The sequence below is a fragment of the Arvicanthis niloticus genome, chromosome 28 (genome assembly GCF_011762505.2).
Source record: "Arvicanthis niloticus isolate mArvNil1 chromosome 28, mArvNil1.pat.X, whole genome shotgun sequence".
Taxonomy (NCBI): domain Eukaryota; kingdom Metazoa; phylum Chordata; class Mammalia; order Rodentia; family Muridae; genus Arvicanthis; species Arvicanthis niloticus.
In genome coordinates, this window is record NC_133436.1 from 10,894,682 (window position 1) to 10,917,482 (window position 22,801).

At 43.4% G+C, this 22,801-nt stretch overlaps 1 protein-coding gene across 6 annotated transcripts in view; it reads right to left on the bottom strand.

Moving 5' to 3' along the window:
- Positions 1 to 22,801, bottom strand: part of Arid1b (AT-rich interaction domain 1B) — a 348,947-nt gene that overhangs the window by 201,671 nt on the left and 124,475 nt on the right. For 5 of the 6 annotated variants that reach the window (XM_076926714.1, XM_076926712.1, XM_076926709.1 and 2 more), the window contains exon 4: positions 15,676 to 15,786. The exons of the other annotated variant lie outside the window; for it this stretch is intronic. In XM_076926714.1, coding sequence (XP_076782829.1) covers positions 15,676 to 15,786 — 111 coding nt within the window. The remainder of the gene's footprint in view (positions 1 to 15,675; positions 15,787 to 22,801) is intronic. 6 annotated transcript variants of the gene reach the window in all.

Consider the following 22,801-nt stretch of genomic DNA (forward strand, 5'->3'; position numbering starts at 1 on the left):
ATTAGAGTCTTTTTAAGAAGGAAAACAAAACAAAACAAAGATGGAGATGCCAATGTTAGGGTAGAGCTATACAAAGAGGACAATTACAACCAATTAAAGAAACTACTTAGCCTTGTGGGCAAAACAAAAAGGAAAAATATATATTCAAATGCCTGGACTAGCCCTCACATAGTAGAAAGATTTTGATTTGTTTTGTGTAGGTGAAAAAGGCAGAAATAGACCTCAGAGCCAAGCTGGGAGGTGGCAGTGGAGGCCTTTAGTCCCAGCACTTAGGAGACAGAAGCGGGAGGATCTCTAAGTTCGAGGCCAGCCTGGTCTACAGAGTGAGTTCCAGGGTCCCCAGGATTACAGAGAAACCCTGTCTCAACCCCTCCCCCTCAAAAACAAAACAAAAACAACACCCCCACACAAATAAACTCCAATTCAAGAACCATCCAGTTAACATAAAGGCCAATCCCCCTAACTAAGTGACCTGAGTAAAAGACTTTATCCTGTGATAAATTCTGTATTGTGGGGCACTATGCCAGAATCAATTTATGTATTACCATGGATATCCTACCTCTAAGTGCACAGTCTACTTCTACACGGATTTAATAAGTCAAAGATATTACTTCTAAAGTTACATCAACTGAAACCTTTCAAAATGCCTAGTTTCCTCCTCTGAACGCTCACGTGAGAGTGGAGGGCAGGAGGGGGAGTCAGTGAAGCCTCACAACAAAAGCAGCTTCAAACCCAGCACTGCTACAGTTCACCAGAATGGCTAATCAGCCCTTACTACAAACGCAGCTTTCAAAAACTTCACTCTTAGGATCTCAAAGCTTAGTCACTGAACTTTGTTCCCTGTGAGACTGTGAAGGATCAAGCAGATAATGGGTTAAATCTAAAAACTAAAGGAGCAACAGAGCCAATCTGACTCTGTATTTGAAAAAGCCTATAAAATGTTACAAGCAAAACAGGAAAGCCTGTGTTAATAATGCATAAACCAAAAGAGAGGGGAAAAGCTACCCATTTAATGGAATAATGCTTTTATCCTTGCAGTTAAAACGAAATAAACCATGACTATTAATCTAGTAAGACCATGTAAAAATGTAATTTTTAAACATTTACTAAAAGGGTAGACTTCAGTAACCGCTCTAAAAAGCAAGGCCTTGTGTACAGCGGCGTTTAAATGCTAAGCACCAATCTCCCGGCTGCCTAGGCCATTACCCACCCTGTCACCATGGCAACGCTAACAGTATGCCTGACTTCAAAGACAAAGATGTAATTTCAGACTTCCAGCAGCCAGAGGGAGTGGTAAGAATATTCTACCCAGGCAGTGTCAGCTGATGATAAATTATAAAAATATCCAGGAACGTTATGAGGCGGACTATACCACCATCTCATATTCCTGGGGGAAGACCTGCCTTAGTCAAGCACACCAGGGGATGCTGGGAATAAAATCAAAAGTAAACAGGAAAGAACTTCAATTTCATGGCACAGACGCCTTGCTTCTTCCTTGCTCCCAGGATAAAGTGCAAATAGTTTTTCTCACCACCCTTTTCTCACTCAGAGTAGGAGTGACTGAGGGTCTACATGGATGTTCAGAGGACTTGCAAAACCACGCCCATGACTGCTAAACTGAATGCTTGTGACTGTTTCCTAGGAGGAGCTGGGCCCACCTCCATCTGCATGGAGCTTGGGAGAACACCTGCCTTCCTCCCCTCCCATAGCTTTTCTTACAACCACCCAACCACAGAATGTGTAAGTTGTAGGCTTTTTAAAAACACTGCAAATGGCCCAGCAGTAACCCAGAACCGTAACTAAAAGTCAAGATCCCAGAGTTGAAAACTCACCAAGTGCTGGGGCAAGTACATTTGTGGACATTCAGAAGACTCGTGTTGGAGTTAAAGTAATCCTGAAAAGTTTTTATAAAGAAATAGTATTTTCTTTTACTTGAAGTTAGTAACAGACAATGAAGATGGACCAAAAACAAAGACAGATCAATTATTATATTACTGTCTGTAAGAATAAATACAATGTAACATGAATTCACTTTCTGCTGAATAGTTCTAATCCTAAGAGTTAGTTTTCTTATAAAAATAAGAACAGCAAAGAGTCCCCCCCCTTTCATGGGCTTGTAAGTCAGCCTGAGCTTTCCAACCATGAGAAAAGGCTACAGTTTCAAATCAGGGCTGTTGTCCTTTGTCCTTGCTGGCTCTTTGGCAGGCACCCAGACCCTCTCTTTAAAGGGTCAAGAGCTGTGACTAAAGTATACCTGGAGGCCGAGCTGCTTCCCTTGACCTCTCTTAGGAATGGAGACAGGGAAGTCAGGCCAGCCAAGTCTCTCCTCAGAAAGAGCTGGACAGACAGGCCTCTTGTTCTCAGGAGGTCCGACCTGACAATGTGCCCAAGTTTAGAGGTTCATGCAAAACAGCATGCATATCTCACCACATATGCATCAGACAGTGGCCTCAAGACACCAGTACAGGTCTAGAACCTAAAATCCTAGCCATCACCATCCCACCAATTTCATAACTAAGCCAATTTCTCCCGTGAAAACAACTTTCAAGTTACAAAGGAAAATGTCGCCTTCACACCTATCTCAAAAGAAAAATCAGATTATAAAACTACTAGCAATTTAGCTACGTTATTAAGTGAGTTTTCATTCTGCTACATGTTTACGATTAAGGGAACTATTTCAAAAGTCATCATAAAATATAAAAATGAGCTCAATAAACCACTCCTTTGGACACAATTGCTACACTTATAAGTTTGACAGTTAAAAGAGTCAATCAAGTTCTAGAAAAAATAAAAAGCCCCTTCAACTGTCCATTCATTTGGGTGACAAGGCCTCATTTAGGCCTCCTATAAGCTTCTAAATACTACGGAACCACGGCTTTGACTGCACATAACAGGCCTCTGTTTTGGCATCAATTTCATTATTTTCTCAGGATCGTTTTATGTTTCTTTACTGAACATTTTCTTCTACAAAATCATAGAAGTTTCCTAAGATATAACATATTTTGCTTTCCTATTAAAAATTATATAACTTAAAATTTCCCTCTTCGCCATGGTAGCTGGGACAAAACCTTAAACTGAACCTCCATTTGTGGTGACATCACTATCCAGGCTTGTTTGCTTTCCCACCCCACCCCGACCCCGACCAATTGTAATTCCTTAGAGCTGCTTTTTTAAAATAGTACTGGGTGACTTTAGGTCAACTCAAGTCCTTCCAGAAGTACTGGGGCTACCCATCCTGAATACAAACATCACAGGAGATGTATTCCTTTCTCACAGCAGGCTTCTCGCCATTAAAAGTGGCCACTGATCCATACAAAAATAAACATATTTCTTTCCAATTCTCAAGCAAAAAGCAACAACAAACAGCTGCAAGAAAATTCATCCAAGACACTTTCCTACACTTTTATAAAGAAAATGACTTTGATCGTTAGGTTAGAGCATCCGGATCGCACTCTGTATTAAATACAGAATCTGGAGGGTAAAATGTATCCATAGTAAGGCTGTGCTAATGAACCTTAGATGCTTAAATGAACAGAAAAGCAGAGCTGAGCTGACCAGGACACCTAGGACACCAGAGGCCGCCTCTAAAAATGAGAATAGGTGTTTGCCTACTTCAAAGACAGTTCAAAGACAGTCATGTTCATTTCCTCTGTCATCTCCCCCAAATCTTCATGGGGTCTTTGAGTTAAACACTGATAATGAAACTGAAGGAACAGCAGAGAAGCAGGAGAGACCCGAGGTGTGAGTGCCCTGGACATCCCATCCAAACAGCTGGGATGAAAAGTCAGAGACCGAATAAATGGGGTTACTATTTAATATAATTATTAACAGATACCCTTCCTCACCGCTCCCCAAATGTATTTATATGCGTATGTGTGCACAGAGGCCGTACTACATGCACACACCTGGGAGCATACACATGCATGTTATTTTTTTAATTTTTGAGATGGGTTTTTATACAGACTGGATTGACATTGAACTCACTGTGTCATCCAGGCTGGTTCTGAGTTCCTAACCCTTGCCTATACCTCTTGGGTGCTGGGATTATAGTCCCTTGTTATCTAACGCCTGGCACCACAAGCATTTTAGATTAAGGGTTACCGGTGGGTACCTAGATTGAAAGTGCACACAAGCTTGACGACCATCTCAGGCTCCCTACAGATCTGCTGTCTAGAGCGTTTATCGCCAGCTCACTACACTGCACACCAAGCACTCCTCTACTCACCTACTTCTGCCTTCTTTCTGACAATTCTGTATATTCTGTATATTCAATTTCTGTATATTCACCAACAGCACCACAAGGTAGAAACCAGAAGGGTGGACTCAAGTCACGACAGCTGCTCTGCCACCAAGTCCTACTCTGAAAACAACGCTGGGGCACAGGATGAGCAAGACACTTTGGGATTATCAGTACATTTCAACTAAACTAGATGTGCAATTCTTCAGACCTAGTTTATGACATGAACCCTGAAGGATCTGGCCTCTTTATCAGTTGCTCCCACCCAATCCAACATGACTCTGGCTTTGGCAGTCCAACAAGTAAGGGAAAAATAAACTTCAAATCTTCGGGAATTTTTATTTTATTATAAAATCTTCAATAATATTTTTCTCATCTTCTTTCTGTGTGAACAAAACCCACTAAAATGAGGAGTCGCAGTAGGCTCCAAAGGGCTACCCACACAGCAGATTTCACACAGCCATCATCCACAAGGGGCTTAGGGCTGGGTCAGGCAGTGCAGCTGGAGTCTGGAGCTGAGCAGCAGGCTCATAGTGCACCTCTGCGGAGCTCCTGTTCCTAAGGGCTGGTGAGCCACAGATCCCAGGCTCCCAGGCAAAGCCAGGAGGTGCACAGACTGACTGCTTCAGTGAGAATCTGTGTGTGTTGTGTTGCACACACATGCAAAGGGCTAAGGAGGAAGTCTCTAGGCCATAAAGTCACTGACAGTACCTGTGCATATGTTTTGTCAACCAGAACTATGTTTGGTCAAGTTGGTTTTGAACTTCTGAGCTTAAACAATCTTGCTGTATGTATAATCCACAGTAGCTAGATCTACAGACGGCATCACCAAGACCAGCTTGGACACGCATTTAAAAATCATTCACCCCAAACTGACCAGAATGCATCAAAGATGGGTGGGAATTTAATAGCCTGTCTTTATGTTTAAAAAGTCAACCAAATAATAATAATCAAGAAATCTGAAGGAAGTCTACCAAGAGAGCTGTATGGGTGCTACTGTAGCACACAGGCAGGAGAGGTGTTCTACCTCAAGAGCATGTGCGGGCTCCTCCCTAAAGCCAGCACTAGGCACAAGAGTGTCCCAGCACTGACAGGAGTGTCCAGTGAAATCTTAAGATAGAACAACCCTGCAGCCGTTGCTCAGACTGATAAACAGCCAAGACCTCGATAAAACAGCAGAATACTTTGTAAAACCACATGGGCTAAAGGAGACTCGAGAGCCGTCTGTAGATGTTAGTTAGCATTAGAGAATGTTACATTACAGAATCCTCAGAGGTACCTCTGTTGATTTCTTACAACGAAAGATGCTACAACATAAAACAAGTGTGAGCCCAGACATGGGGGCACAAGCCTATAAGCCTCGGCAGCAGAGGCCGAGAAGGAGGTCCTGTGAGCTTAAGTGGGCCTGGACAGCACAGTGAGACCAGACCCTGTCTCAAAATTATATACTAATAACACTCAGAAACTAATGAAATAATTAAAACTTTATTTCGTTTATTTTTACATCTAATACATCCATTTAGGCATAAGAAGTAATCAATAATTGTTACATATAATTTAATTTCTGAGAGAGTCTGTACCTTACTTGAAGGTGTCAACACTTAGGGATGCTAAGAAAAGCCTAATGGGAGCAGGGATAGCACATTAATCATGGGGCTGGGCGAAGCTGCCAGTCCTAGCGAATTAGCTTCGAACTTGAATGCATCCACTGCAGCCAGGCTGCAGACAAGGGGCCAACCACTGGCAACTTTCTATTTCCACATCTGGGAATTTGAGCCAGAAGCAGACAAAATCTGAATCAAATTAGATACATAAAGTGCACACATGTAAACTGGTTAATATTAATCCTGTCTTGCTTTGTTAATTGTCTTTGGAGACTATAATGTGTTCCGGGTTTAGCTCATAAAACAGCATTTAAAACAAAAACACCAATAAAACCAAAACTTTGTATCTCTAAAGAAAAGGCTCCCTGTTTTCATGGGAAATAAAAGGCAGAGGCCTGGTCCGGAATGAAGAAACTGGTGGAGGGGGAGTTTCCTCCCTCCTGAGTCTGGCTGCAGATCTAACCGAGGGTCTTGACCTTGTCCACCCCAGGTGAGGCACTGCTCTACTGTGGAGCTGTCTCCCTGGCAGGAAGAGCAGGGACATCCAGAGTTGAGAAGGATCTCTTCAGGCACCCTGTCGTTGGAGGATTTTAATTGTACAACTACACTGACGGTTCTCTACAGACTAAAAGAGAACATCTTTTGTTTTGTTTTGTTTTGTTTTGTTTTGTTTTGTTTTGTTTTGAGACAGGGTTTCTCTGTGTAGCCCTGGCTGTCCTGGAACTCACTCTGTAGACCAGGCTGGCCTCGAACTCAGAAATTCGCCTGTCTCTGCCTCCCAAGTGCTGGGATTAAAGGCGTGCGCCACCATTGCCTGGCTAAAAAAGAACATCTTCTGAAAAATTCATGTTAAAAAAATCAGTTTCTCTGTCACTTGAACCTTCCATAAGGAAAAAAAAATGGACCAAAAATGTATACATTGAAAAAATATTTATATTCATTCAGAGAAGAGGAATCTAAAGCAAATTAAACTAAGAAATATCCCCCCAAAATAGACAAAAATTAGTCAAAAGTATATCAAATCGAGTAATACAAAGGAATCTATGTTCACTGGAGAATGAAAATGTTGTCACGTTTCTTAGTGATACACATTGTGTCATCCTAGAAGCAAAGTCAATTAGACGACTCATGAAGCCACACCTAACAGCTTTCCTTACTTATGTGTGTGTGCTTATGTGCAGGAATTCATGTGTACATGCTATGTATGAGGGTGCACATGCATGCAGAAGCCAGAGGTTAACGTCAGGTGTCTCCAATCAGAGGGCACAGACTGTCTTGCTCCATAAGGCTGGCAGCCTTTGGCCCAGTGCAGGGAGGCATTCTTTGCCTACACAGACACACAGACACACACACACACACTGTCTCCTTGGGGAGGCAGTGACAGGTGTGCTTGCTTCTCACCTTTCCCATGGACTCACCTTTCACCTAGACTTCCTGTACTCATGCCTACAACTACCACACTGATCACACAAGCAGCACAGAGCGGGTGCCTCTAAGAGCTGCTAGGTGTCTGTTGGTGATAAGAGACCAAACAAAGTCTAGGCTCTTTGGTGGCCAAAATTCCTAAATAAATCCATGTTTCCCTTCACAAAAAAATAAACAGCACCAAGAAGGCAGGATGTGCAGCAGAGGCTCTTCTACAGATTCACCTCACTCACCTGACAGTTCCATAAGAAGAATCAAGAGCTCAGCTGGGACCCTTTTCCTTAAATACTAACGGAAAAGGCCCAGTGACCATGAGGGAGACGAAGGGGGTTTTGAGGCAACTCAGTGTACCACACTCATTTTTCAGAGAGAGGAGCAGCAATCACCCTGAGGCAGCATGGGTTAGCTACTGAGATCAGAGCTGAGCTGAGGCCACTCAACACTGGCACAGCAGGTCCCTGGACAGAGCAGGAGCCCTCCATACAAGTCATGGCAAACTGGCCATTATGTAAGGGGGAGAGGGGGAAGGATGCATGCTACTTCCAAGTGAGCCCTTTACAAACCTCGGAGGGAAAACAGTGCGGTGGTCAACACTCGTGTCCTAAAGCCATTATTATTTAATACCAACACATTATATTAGCTACCTTATAATAAATGAATGCCAAAATTACTTATTTAGAACTAGAGCTAGGCAGTGGTGGTACATGCCTTTAATCACTGCACTTGGGAAGCAGAGGCAGGAGGATCTCGGAATTTGAGGCTAGCCTGGTCTACAGATTGAGTTCCTGGACAGCCAGGGCTACACAGAGAAAGAAACCCCGCCTTGGGAAAAAAAAAAAAACAAATTAATTAACTAATTAACATCAGAAATAATACTCACACCGGCGTTGAACTATCGTATGTGCAAACACATTCACACTGATTATTACCAACAGACACTCCAGCGCACTTGGGAAGGGCTCCCAGGATAGGCTAAGGAGGAAACAAGTGAAACTGGGTGACACCAGCTGTGCCACTGGCTGACAACAGTACCTGCAAGCTTTGCTCTTTAACAGAATGAATGCATTATAAAGAAAAGCAGTTGAGGAAGCTTAGCCACCTTTTTGCGGCTTAAAGCTTTTCTCTCTCTTTTATTCCAGGCTTAAACAAAGTTCAGTGGGGCATCCGACTGCCTGTTTTAAATTACAGGCTGTATTTTAAAATAGAATGCATACACAGCGTGCTCCCGAAGCTAGGGGTGGGAGTGTTATTCATGGAAAATTGAAGGCTTGTTGAGTCAATAATCTTCTTTCACACAGTAACAATTTTCAGCTAAAATTTCTTGACCCAAACAAAGGAAAACAAGACCATTCAGTTATTTTACAGCAATTTAGAGAAGGCAAAAGAAAAAGATGAGAGAGAGAGAGAGAGAGAGAGAGAGAGAGAGAGAGAGAGAGAGAGACTGAGACCTCTAAAGTCTTACACATTGTGGCAGAAGAAAATGGTTGGGGAAACCTTCTTCTATACATGTATTTATTCCAACTCGTAAATTGACAGTTAATACTAAGAATAGTTACTTCTAGATCCAAAGAAACATGAACGCTAGTAACCAGTGCATGGTTGCTATTGGGAGTGCCTGCTGGTCACATGTCCCTGGTTACAGCAAACAGGTATGTGCCTTAGTAACCAGTGCATGGTTGCTATTGGGAGTGCCTGCTGGTCACATGTCCCTGGTTACAGCAAACAGGTATGTGCCTTCTCATCACCTGTAAAGTCAAAATCTGAAAATTCAGAGCCATGTCTCAGTAAAGTAGGATAATCCACAGCAAAGCACCCTCGCTGCCTCCCACTGGCCAACATCCTACCTGGGCTGGTGGCAGAGTGGAGGCAAAGACCACAAGAAAGGCAACGTGGCATGTGTCCTGTGGATACTGTGGCCAAAACTAAGACAGCAGGAAAGGGTGTGAAGGGTCCTGAGAATCAAGGATCCTCATACAAGAAAGGAAAGTAACCACTGTAATGCATCCTGAGGCTCTGCATGTGAGCATGCTCAAAGGCACAGTGACCTGCCACCACACCTACAGGCTGGGTGATGGCCCAAGCCCCTGCTCTGCTTCCTATGCCCCCCACCCCCACCCCACCTGCCAGCCAGAGCAGCAGATGTCAGGCATAGTGGCTTAGGGCTGTCTGGGGTGAATCTGGGACATGCCTGCATCCTGTACAGCTAGGTCAAGCCACAGAAATGCTCCATGGTCCCACCCAGGTCATCTGAGAGCCATAAGCTGGGTCGAATTTGTGCGCAGCTTTTTCTATTAATCAGGAGTGTGTGCCATTTATCATCCCTTACTTAATGAGCTTCATTTATCAACTATAGATCATCACTATCCTTCTATTATCAAAACCAATATCCTGCAAATCAGTTATGTTCCGGCTCTTCGCAGCCTCTGGCTTGGCCACAGTCTATTTTTACAGTATTCTCACAGTCCATCATTAACTTTTTAAGAACTAATTGACAGTCCTACAGAATGGGCTGAAATTCATTTTCCCCACATGTTAAATGGAAATCTTCAGAATGTTAGATGAGAAAGTTTGCAGAAAGTAAACTTAGTTAAAAATCTGTTTTGAAAAGTAAAACGATGTTTTAATGCACTGTCCCTAAGCAAATGTCTTCCCTATGCTGACTTTGGAATTCCCCACTTTGGGGACGTGAATTTAGCTTGGTAACAGAGTCAGCAGAGTGAGCACAAGGCTCTGGGTATAATCCCAAACTAACAAAGTAAAGAAATTAAAGAAATATCCACTTATTTTACCAGATTGAAGAAGTCTGTCAGGAAACGCTGTGTGCACAAACATTTTAGTGCTTTAAAAGCAAGCTACAGTTCTTTTAAAATATTCATTTATTCAAGCTTTCCATTATATTTAGGCTTTTCTTTTCCTGGAAGAAATCCAAACTGTTAACGTTTATTGAATTTTCCTTTACAGAATACATATTTAAGTGGGATACTGTTTTAGAAGAAGGAAGATATACACTCCCCACTTCCCGCCTTGCTCTGCTCCATCTTCTCTTTCTGAAATGACCACCAGGGCCACGAGAACCCCCAGGAAGTATGGTTATGATATCTCTTCCTGGTTGCCTAGAGGGAATGCTCTGTCTGGGTGGCACATTCAGCCTCTCCAGGAAGAACATTAAATCATAAAACTCCAGTTAAGAACTAAGCATTTAGCCAGGCAGTGGTGGCGCACGCCTTTAATCCCAGCACTTGGGAGGCAGAGGCAGGCAGATTTCTGAGTTCAAGGTCAGCCTGGTCTACAGAGTGAGTTCCAGGACAGCCAGGGCTACACAGAGAAACCCTGTCTCAAAAAGCAAAACCAAACAATAAATAAATAAATAAATAAATAAATAAATAAATAAAAGAACTAAGCATTTGTTAGTCTGTCTCTAAGTAGGACCCTTACCCTCTTCTTACCATCAATACAAAAGAATCTCCTCGGTTAAACTTAAGTCCCAGACCAATATAAATACTAGGTAAGACATAAAGAGTTATGCTTATGTGTCTCTTCTCCAATTTCCTAGAACATTAAAACTATTTTTGTATTTTTAGTTTAAGATTGGCCCAATGATGGCAAATTTCTGCACAAGCTGCAATGGCGGAGAAAGCGCCTACAGAGAACACTACTTAGGGGACCCCACCTGCCCAGGGAGTCCCTACCTCCTCTAAGAGGCTACTGCCTGCCCAGGGGCTCCCACCCTGTACAGTGCCTCCTTAACCCCAAAGGCTGCTGACACTTAGGAACACTAAGCAAACGGCTAACACCACACACAAGCAGTAACCATGCCCGAACTCTCAGAGCAGCATGAAGACACATGAGATCTCTTTCATTAACTTGTAATTTTTTAAAAGCATTTAAGATGATTTGAGAAGGATCAATCAATGGAAGACAGCTACACTCTTAACCTTTTCATGACAACCATTCAAATCAAGTTCAAGCTACAAATACAAAACTTTCCAAAGAGTTCATCTGGCAGCCACTGTCTGGTAGATCTGAATTCTGCAGAAACCTGCCAACAGGCTGAGATAGGCTTAGGGCTGGGCTGAGATCTAGGAAATGAGAGCCCAGCTAAGAAACTGCTTCTCCAAATCCCCTCACTGGTTTCCAATCATCAAAGGAACCACACTATCAATTTCATGGACTTCACCTGCACCATTATCATACTGTTAATGTCCTTGTTTTCAAAACGCACAGCCTCCTACCACTAATGTATTAAAGACTAAAACGAGATAAATCAGACCCCTAACAGTTCTGCTTGAGGAAGATGGGTCAGGAATCGGGTTTTAATGGCTTGAGGGAATTTCCAAAATAGCCAATATTTATAAATCTACCCCTCTGCTCAAGTACTATCAGAACAGGACAGGCACAGTGAGCTCGGGTAAGCAGAACTGTGACCCTCATCTACCCGTGGAATTCTGGGATAGGCTCGACAAAAGGGTTCTTTCCAAACTAGGGCATATAAATGACTCTCTCCATTTCCAAAAAGAAAGACATTGGCTTTTTGAAGAAAAAAAGAGAACCTTCATTTTTTCGACTATTTCCTTTTATATCTTCATTAGTATTTTACTAAGAACATGTGTTCTGTACTATGGTGGCTCAAATTACAATTAGTGTTTTGTCAGTTACTATTTTACAAGCAAAAGTATATATTACTACAAAAAAAAAAAAAAAAAAACCAATGCTTGAGCTATTGTTTGCTTAATTATCCAGATTGTCCACATCTTCCCTAGAAACCCAAGATCACCAGGGAAAAGCAAATTTGAAAACAAAATGGTATTGAGAAGGACAAGTTTCTGCCAACATAGCTGTCACACCTACAACTTCAGCTAGTGTCATTAGCCTAGAGGACACAAATGTTCTTGAGGTCAATACAATACTCTGAGAAAGATCCTCAAGTGATAAAATGAACAGTGTGAAACCAGTGGTGGGTTTTTTAAGACTTTTTATATAAAAAGATGCAGGTCTAAACCAAGGAGTCAAGACAATCATAAAAGCTCTAATGAAAGCATTAGCCAGTGTCATGAGAAACATGTCTGCATGAAATACTCAGGGGCCAATGTACTTAATCACACTTTGGAAGTTATGTGAGACTACAAACTGAGATATGCTCAAGGTTTGCAAAATAACAGGGTCTATATGCTATAGGGTTTGCTATGACAGACCTTCCAGCCTGTCTTTTCCTGGCATGCTTGCTTCATTTACTACCAGTATCTGGAGCAAAGAAAACTACAGAGTATACTCAAATGCTAAGTGGCACTGTCCTAAGTGGGGGAGAGCTTCAGGATAATTTTTATATTACATGCTATATGCCGAGATCTATCAATAATTGAAATACCAGTCCATCTAAACTCAGGCACATTAGCGAGGAGAGCTGGGTGATCAAGAGCTTCAGAAGTGGACACTGACGAGGGAGCTTTGCCCAAGGCTTAGTGTTAGCCCATTAAGTAAAAAGTAAATATTACTGGGCACGGCCCAAGACAAGAGAACAAGCAAGAATTTATCAGCCTTTTGCTTCCTGAGGTAATGGGAGACTCTGGGTAAGCCAACTGGAAAACATTTACTGTATCTGCAACCAAAGATCATCGGGAACCAAATGACCTACACAAACAGACAGGCAGGTTCTAGCCTGGCATGAAGGCACCCTAAGGATTCAGTTTAAGATGCAGCTGAAGAACAGTGGAACTGTCTGGACTTCTTTGTAAAAAGTTGGTGAATTGTCTAGCAAATATGTTCAGGGGAAAAAAATAGGTCACACAGAAAAATGTGGCACCTATCTCATTATGAGCAAACAAAATTAAGAAATGACTTCTGCTAGGTGTGGAACACTGGGGAGGCAAGACCAAGTGGATCAGCTCTCTGAGTTCATGGCCAGTCTGGTCTATAGAGTGAGTTCCAGGACAGCCAGGACTATGCAGAGAGATCTTGTCTCAAACCAACCAACCAACCAACCAATCAACCAACCAACCAACCAACAACCGACAACAAAAAGAAACTTTCTATACTACTTCTGCTAAGTATGGAGGCACACACTTTTATAGCAGTGCTCCAGTGCAGAGGCAGGCAAGCATATCTCTGTGAGTTCAAGGCTGGCCTAGTCTACATAGCAAGTTCCTGGCTGGTGAGACACTAATCTTGTCTAAGATTTTTTTTTTTTTTTTAAAGATTGGTTTATTTATTATGTATACAGCATTCTGCCTGCATATATGTCTGCAGCCAGAAGAGGGCATCAGATCTCATTATAGATGGTTATGAGCCACCATGTGGTTGCTGGGAATTGAACTCAGGACCCCTGGAAGACCAGCCAGTGCTCTTAACCTCTGAGCCATCTCTCCAGCCCTTGTCCAATCTTTGTTGTCAACTAGACTGTACTTGGAATCGTTTGTGAGATCTGAGCTACACTTCTGATGGCAGCCAACATGGAACATGGAAGAAGGAAGCTTTCTGCCTGCTTGCCCTCACTCTCACTGGCAAGTTCCTCCAGCTCATGAGCCACTCCTTTCTTCTCTGGTGTCAGAGCATACGTCTTTGGGATTCCAATGCACACTGAAAACTGGCAGCTCTCTAGAACTTCCCTGTGACTCTAGGACCAAATTGGAATAAAGAAAGAGATTCAAGAAGCATTATCTGTTTTTCCTATGTACACGAGAGGCAGACTTAAAAATCATACATTAAAATCATTATTCTCTGCTTTAAAAGCTCACTTAAGACATAAAAGCCCCCAAACCATGGATTACATTGTCTTAAGGAATCTTTAAGGAGAAAATTGATGACATTAAGGAAGTAAGGCATAGCTTAAGTGATAACCTACAAGGGCCCAGTAACAAACAAGCGACTAACAGTGGATTCTCAACCCCTGAATCCCAGCCTGGTCAAGCCAGCAGCTGCACTTCATGAAGTCACACTGTACAAAAGCATGCATCAAAGCTGTGACAGAAGACCAGTGTTCCCTGAAGCCATAATTACCTTAATTATGTACAACTTATAAAGCAGCAATGTAAACAAAAACATATTTGTAAACCTCGCATAGAGATTGTTTGTGCATGTGAAGCCTGGCAGAAGAAAGCAGTACAGTACAGTTCACTTAAATAAAATCAGTCTCTACCCCAACAGATTGGAGGGCTTAGCACACAGCCTTGTGCAATCCATATGCATACAGACTTGCCGCAAAGCCTAGAAGCACTGCTCTCATAAAAAGCAAACAAAACAAAAAAAGAATCACAAAAATGTGATTTAAGGATGAGTCTATCAGCCTCTGTGAGCTCAAAAGCAAAACAGTAACAAAACCAGAAAGAAAATGCCAGTGCAGATATTCCCCTTTGAACAGTCCTGTAGAAAGAACTAGACTGAAGTGAGAAGCCCTAAATATTCTCCCGCAGTAGGCAAGGTCAACAAACTGGGTAACAAATTATATACTGTATGCCTTTACATCTACATAGATATGGGCATATAGACATAAATACAATGGTTTTTTTAATTCCCAATTGTGCCATAGAGTTAGCTGAGTATTAACCACCCATTTGAGTAAGGCATGAGGGGTGTGTGTTGGTGATGGCCAAGCTTGCAAGCGGCTACACGAAAGTAATGCACACTGCACACTGTTCAAATGGCCATGCAGAAAGCTGATTGATACCTGTTGTGACACATTCTCCAGCCTCCTGCACAGCAGCCAATGACAGACCCACAAAGTCTGCTCCAAAACCAACAGGATGGAATCCCCTGGGCCCCTGTCTCTAGTGCCTCAACCCTAATTCCAAATACTTGGCCCAGGCTGAGTCTGTAACAGGCACACAGCATCCACATTCCACACCCACCACACTAACCACCTGCTTTTAAAAAGCCTCTGACACAAACACGGACACAGATTCCACTGCCTTGCTCATTCCTTCAGAAAAAAACTAATCACGGCTCAACCAGAGACTTTTCTGTAAGACTTACCCCCTCCCCTCACAGAAATTAGGGTTTCATAGCTATGTACAGCAGAGTCAATGACAGTGTGTTCAAATTACTAACATCATATCCTATCACTGTACCATTTGCAAAGCACAATTTCTTTGTTTCTGATCTGTACCACTACCAAAAACTCAACAGGCTAGAAGAAGATCGATAACACGAGTTCCTTATGCTCACAAAGGCAGCCAGTCGGGGAGAACCTTCCAACAGTGGCTGTCTGATCCCCTCTACAAGAGACACTGCAAACAAAACAGACTTAACAGAACCACAGGGTTCTCAACAAAGAAGCCTAAATGCTAATAGTTCTTAAATAAATCTGGAACCTAGAAACTTCTTTTCTGTGTGTAATATAAAACAGAGCAGGCAAAACAATCATTTGCAGAACCCTTTAACTCATTACGTTTCCCAATCCGCATAGTAATGTCTTACTGGTAGACTCGATGGTCTGTCCTGTTGTATTAAATTCAAGTCTTCGTGGTTGGATTTTCCAGGGGCCAGAGGAGGCTGAGATCTAGTTCCATAGCCTTCCTGAGACATGTCCTAGACAAACACAAACACACAATCCTCCATCAGTATCTCCGAGGGTTAAGCTTCATACAATAGAAAAAAATGAAACAAGAGCTGATCATGATTAAATATCAAGTGATTTTAGCCAACACTTAAACATGTGACAGCTGTCATTTAATACTTTATCAAAAGCAAAACCAATGATGAATCAATGACAGAAATAACTAAGAATCGTGGGCACCTTGACTAGGAGACTGCACCATGGAGCTGAGTTGTCACCACTCAAGGCAAACCACAGGCAAAGCTCACTGTATCACCTAATCCTAAACTGGGATGTATTGCTTAATTAGTCCGATAGGTAAGGGGGTGGGGAACAGCTTACTACCAGCCCAGGCTGGCCTTAAATTTGTGATGATCCTTCTGTTTCACCATCCCAAGTTCTGGCTGGCCTTACAGGAGTGAGCCACCACATTTGTATAGCTCAACTATGATTTTGGTCAAATATTATTTCAATTAAAAAAAAAATAATTGATGACAACATTATTAATTGCTGAATCTTAAACTGCCCTCCTAAAGCCCCACAGAACAGTATGAGTTTTTAGAAAGCCAACCACCCCCCAGGTGCAGAAGGCCCCACACGCCTATGTGACATCATCTTTAGAAAACTACATTAAAGAACAAAAACCATTGGGGGGGGGGGCGGGGACAAAATACACCAAAACACCTGTGGAGAGCTGAGAAACTCAGCCTTTCCTCAGCTCTCTCCGGGCTGCAAGGTTTGGTGTTCTGTTCAAGTGCGCACAATCCAAATGCTGCCCCACCTCACAGACACGCACAGCAGGTCTTGGCTACTTAATACATGCTCACTGGAGCCAAAGAGAGGCAGAGGCTAAGAGCCTATTGCATAGCTTCTTACTTGGCTCTGAAAGTTGAAGAACCAGTTTCTAATGGGAGAGGAAAAATAAAAAGAATGGGAAAATACTACCATCAAGTAAAATGTTCTCCCTTTCTCTGTCAGTCCAAATAGACCTTAAAGAACCATATACCATTTCTATTTTATTAATTAGTACATGGAAATTAATGTTTATTAGTTAAATTCTCTTAAGCAGCACCTGCCCCACCCCATTCTCACACAGAGCACATTGCAAATTCCTTGGCTTCTTAAGCCAAGAGCTAGTACTGGAAAGTCCATGAGCTATACAAACTGGATTTTACCCGCCAGCACCAGCCAAGGGTCAGTGCAAGCTGTCTTTAAACTGGCTCTAAGATAAAGGTGCATGCCCGAGAACAGCATTCCACAGACTCTTACAAAAATCTCCAACAAAACTAAGAAGCCGTAGCAAACCAGGTACTGAGTCAGTATGGGCGATGCACACTGCCTGCCCTTCCAGACTGGCTCCCCTGCGGCTGCCTGGGTTTACTCCGGAGCCACATCATGAGGAGGAGGGGGTGACACCTGCCACCCAACCAGCATGGAAGCCACAGCTCTACACTCTGGCTGCTTTCACAGGGTAACACTTTGGTTTGTGGGGACCGAGCAGGAACTGGAAGATTATTATCACCTTAACACCACTCCTCCCATCCCCCCAATCAGATGGGGGTTTCTACTTGTCACAGAGATACCCTGCCATGTGCCCCAAGTTCCCTGAGAGCAGCAGCCAGGATTTCAAATCAAGTGGGGCCTTCACCCTGCTACAGAGACAGTACAGAGGTACAGGTTGCCTCACAGTAAGTAGGCAAGGAAATGAGAAGGGCCTGCCCTACAGCACATGTGCAGACTGCCTGGGAGCCCACCCTTCTTCAACCAGCTTCAGTCAGCAGCCACCACGGCCCTAGGCTTTGATGCTTCTTAGAGGGCATGAGGAAGATATAACCACAGTAGGCACACAGTGCAGCTCAGACAGTGCCTATAAAAGAAAGAAGCAACCAGGAAGCCACAGCCAAAAGCCATCAGAAACATCATAGCCCTGCAAGTCACTCTTAAGGCTTTAAATATTCAAAATCATCAGATTCCACCAAAATTTGAAGTACTATTTCTAACCACAGAAACTAAATACAGTTGAAAATAAAATCAAAATCCAGTTTCATGAGAATGGCTGGCGAGAGTTTGCTCTGCCTCAGGTGGTATTTGTGTATAAGAGCTGACTGAACTGTGGGAGCTCAGGAGTGGGCAGGAGTTTTAGCCTGTGACAGCCATCTCCTAAAGATCATGTACAGAAGTGAGGAAGCACGGAATACACTATGATACAGCAACAGGAGGTTGCAAGAGCAAAGGGCAGACAGGGAAGGGACAGGCAGATGAGGGAACTGGGGTGTATGACGTGAAATTCACAAAGAATCAATAAAAATGAAAAAGAAAACATCATGTGCAGAGGGACCATATGGTCTACAGTAAAGACAAAAGCTGAGGCAGGAGGATTTTGAGTTCAAAACTAGACAGGGCTACACAGCAAGGCCCTGTGTATCTATCCCTTAACTCACTAAACTGTTCCTACTCTCCGCCAAGCACTCGTTATCTCAAGTAACTAAAAACAATGCAGTAAGTAATAAAAGATAAGACAATATCAGAAAATGCATTTAGTATTATATTTTTATAATTTTAAAAGCACAGATTTATATTTGAAAAAAATCATTGCCATCTTTGATTATTTATAATTCTAAGCCAGTATATACATACGAACACTCAATAAATTTATCTGCCAACCATATAAAAAGTTAAGGCTTTTCAAAAACAACAATGTACCATGACAATTCCACAGTGCACAAGAACCAAGTACTGGAATGTGGTCTGCAATCTCTGAATGTTCCCACCTCTCACTACAGACTTAACAAAAGATGGGTTCTGAAGCATCTTCACATAATGAATCAGAAATGACTGGGAAACTTTCACACAACATGGACGGATAGGACCAAGGTCACACGCTCAGAACCTCTGAGGGCTCTGATAATCACAGCATGACTGAATACATGAGACGAACCACTCCATTTGTTGGGTACACTGTCATATTACAGCATGAAGCAAGGTCAGCTGGAATATAGCAGGATCCTAATCTACTTTAGGGATGAGTAGAGAGTGCAGGAGAGCCAGCCCAGAGCTCCTCACTTATCTGCTGTGAGGCAGGCTGGGTGCAGAGGTGATTCCTCCACCCCTGTTGGAAGAGCTGACCTGCCTCCTGCCAATGGCGGCACTAGGCACTAGGCACTAGATGGCCTAGTGCAACCAGTCAGTGCTGGAGCACTCACCCTGCAAATAAGGGAGAACCAACATGCTGACCAGCTCAGCAGCCACCCAGGCCCAGATCCCGGGCTCTATGTTGGCACACCCCAAAATCTGTGTCATCTTCAGGAGGCTGGGATGCATAAAAAGGGGGCACTCCTGCTGGCCCACGCTGCAGGGTCTCTGTGACACAGGGCAGCAAGAAGATAATCCAGAGGAGGCCCAGGGAAGAGCCAATAATGATGGAGTCACAGAAGCCAGACCAGTAACACATCCCAATGAACATCTGCAAGGGAAGATGTGTGGTCAGAGGGGGACACACTGTGACACCCTACAGCTTCCAGATAAAGTATTTTCTATGCTTTTTGGGTTTGTTTGTTTGTTTGCATGTTTTATTGGGGGGGGGGACTGCAAGGACAAAGGACGATGGGTCTGATCAGGAAGAGGAGCAGGACTGGGATGTGCAGTGAAACTCACAAAGAATCAATAGAAAGAGTAAAGGGAAAGCTAGACTGAGCATCTAGTACATAAGCCACTTGATTTTAACTCTGGGAAAGAAAGGGCCTCTAGGGGAGGGAAGCAAGCCAGGGTGATTTCCATGATACGAGCTCAAAAGATACAGAGATGAAGAGTAAAGGATGGTGTCCTTCCTAGTTCCCCTTCCTCCACAGGGTACTAAACTTTTTATTCTGTAAAAGAATCCATCTCTCCTTAGTTGTTCACTGGGTACAAATTACAAGTTGGACATTTACATCATTTCCCTTTATTTACAGCCAGAAAATGCTTCTGTATATGAGCTGGCTTTCAGTCCCGTCACAGTACCCATGGCTCACTCTACAGGTGTGACTACACACAACATTAGTTGTAGACACCCTAATTTAGCCACACACCCCCACTGACGTACATTCATGCTGTTTCCCATCTTTACTTCCTACAGGATTACAGTAGTGACTTCATGCATATATATTTCCTGTGAAATATCCCAATAGCACTATTCTCTACCAGTGAGAATCCATCACAGGGCCGATGATGAACACTGACAGATGCTAGCAAAGTCCTCTTAACAAAGGAAGTGGCAATTTACACTCCAGTCCATCATTATGGAACAACACAAACAAGATGTTTACCCTAGTGTTAAAATAACTAACACAATATAAAGAGTAGCCAAGTTAGCACAACACAGAGGTAGATATCCATGCTCCCTCCTCCCCCAAAAATCACCAAAGGAATTTAATAAAGACTGTAACCCAAAGGGAATAGGATGATCCAGGTAGGGGAGAGCAGTCACAGCAAAACAACTCAACAGTAGATGGACAGGGACACACTCAAAGAGCAGCAGCCTGCAGGCTTCAGGGCCCAAGAGAGCTAGGGATAGAAACAAAGAAACTTGGGAGGTGTTGGGGGCTGGAGGGGCAGAGATCTGGAGTAGTACTGTGGTACAATGGCTGTGTGTGTGTCCCCCCCCACCCTTTCTCTCTCTCTCTCTCTCTCTCTCTCTCTCTCTCTCTCTTTCTCTCTCTCTCTCTCTCTCTCTTTCTCTCTCTCTCTCTCTCTCACACACACACACACACACACACACACACACACACACACACACACACGGAGTCAGGGAATCTGCTTCTTTAACATTCTGAGTGCAGGAAGAATGTCTGAGCAGCTTCATAATTCCAGTGTCACCCTGGCCAGAATCTCTTGCTTCCTCTGTCTCCCTACTTTGGAAATGGCCACCATCAGTTAAACCAATCTCCTTGGCCTAAGGCATTTCATTGGGGTAGTGAAGACACTCCAGAGCCCAGGACAGACTGCAGGTCCTAGGAGATGAGCCCTATGAAGGAACTTCACATGTCTCCAGATAAAGAAATTCAAAGTATCCTTCCCCAAGAGCTTACAGGATAGTGTATCCCCCTCACCATCTCAGGGAGTCTCTACAGGAAACAGCGGCAAGGGAAGCTGATGTTCTGAAGAAGGGGCTTTGCAACACCCCCTCTACAGGCAGCTCTTCTATGACCCTTGCTGCTGCATACCATGCAGTGAAAACTTGCATGATCTGCTTGTTCACATGCACTCATGTGCTGTAGTCTCAAGAGTGATGGCAGCTAACTTCTACAGCTGATTGCAGACAACAGAAAGCTCCAAGGAGTACTGCATGGTGAACGATTTTTTTTCACCTTTTAAGTTATCTTTCCCAAATTTATTTCTTTATCAGCTTCAAGACTTTATATACTGACTACCTTCAAAGCACTTATCACAGTATCATGAAGAAAAAGTTCAAATACAAATTCCTCTTTACAAATTTTAATGGCAGAGCCCTCTGTCTGCCTTCCATCATTATGTAGTTAAGGCCTGAGGGAAGCCAGACACAGCCCGATGACTTCAAGCTGGTCCCCTCCATCTTTTGTTGCAAGTACCCACAATGACCCAACACTGACCAATTGTCCACTTCTCTCCTCTACCATGGAAACATGCAGGAAAGTTCACCCTTCATGTCCATATACAACTGAAACCTCCAACTGTTCCTTCTCCTTCAGGCCTTACCTCCCAACTGGGTCTTAGGCTGCCCACACAGCTCTTCCTTCCTCTGTGCCATGCACACCTCATATACCCCAACCCCAACACATATCTTGTTCACCCTTCATCTTGCTAACTGAAGCCCCTGTCTACTGGGCATCCTGTATTACAGCCTCGTATCTACTTCAGAGCCTACAGAATACTCAATGTGACAATTCTGGAAATGCTTCCTTGTGCCTATGGAACCAGCATCCATGTGCGTGGAGAACAGCTCTTCATGCCCTCAGGTAGCTGCCCTCAATGGCTATGTTCAATGTCACCCCTTCTAAGTCCTGGTCTCACTAGACCTCAAAGGGCTGCTCCCTCCACCTCTGAATCTCAGATCTCCCTACATCCACTGGGGGATGTCTAAACTGACCTCAGAATCCTGCTGGAAGGATTTCCAAAATCCTAAGACAAAACCCCTGAGCCACCTTAGATAGGTCATCAACAGAACTGAGTCTCCCACACTAATCATTTCTTCAGGAGAATCCACTGGATTCCAGATTTCCAGAGCCCAGCACTAACTAGCAGCAGCCAGGTAATGGATAGATGGCATGAGGTCTCAGAGCTCATACCCCAACACCAAAATAAAAAGCACGAGGACAAACATACAGAGTTAAGCACAATTTGGCTCATGTCCAGGAATACACATCATGTTAGCAGCTCCACTGCCTGAGAGCAATGTGCTACTAGACACGGTTTGCTGTCTGCCACTGTATTAAAGCAAAACGACGACTGTGAAAAGATGCACTAAAAATAAACTGGAAGCCAAGGAAGAAGACTGCAGGGATCAGCAATGGTGGCACTGAAGGTCGGGGGGTCAGGACACAGAACCCCTAGACTACAAAGCAGCAATCAAGCTCTGCAAAGAACCTACTAACACCTTCGATCACACTACCAACTTTTTAATTGGGCCACTGACATGAGTCAGTGAGTCAAAGGCACTTGTCCCTGAAGAGTAATGACTTAAGTTTGATCCCTGAAACCCACAGAGGAAGGAGAGCAGACTCCACAAACCTGTACTGGATCTCTACATGTGATCTATGCCACATTCATGCCACAGATCATAAACGTATCAGACACACAACAATGACCTTTTAATAACAAATTAAAATGTGTGAGGAACAAGCTGAGGGAGTCAATCAGGATACGGTACACTGGGAAGCCCACAACATGACCCAGCTCCTTCAGTTAAGGAAGGGCATAAGAAGAGAAGAAAGGAGGGAGAAAGAGACAGAGAAATACCAGAAGTGTACAAGTGAAAAATACTGACCAACGGCT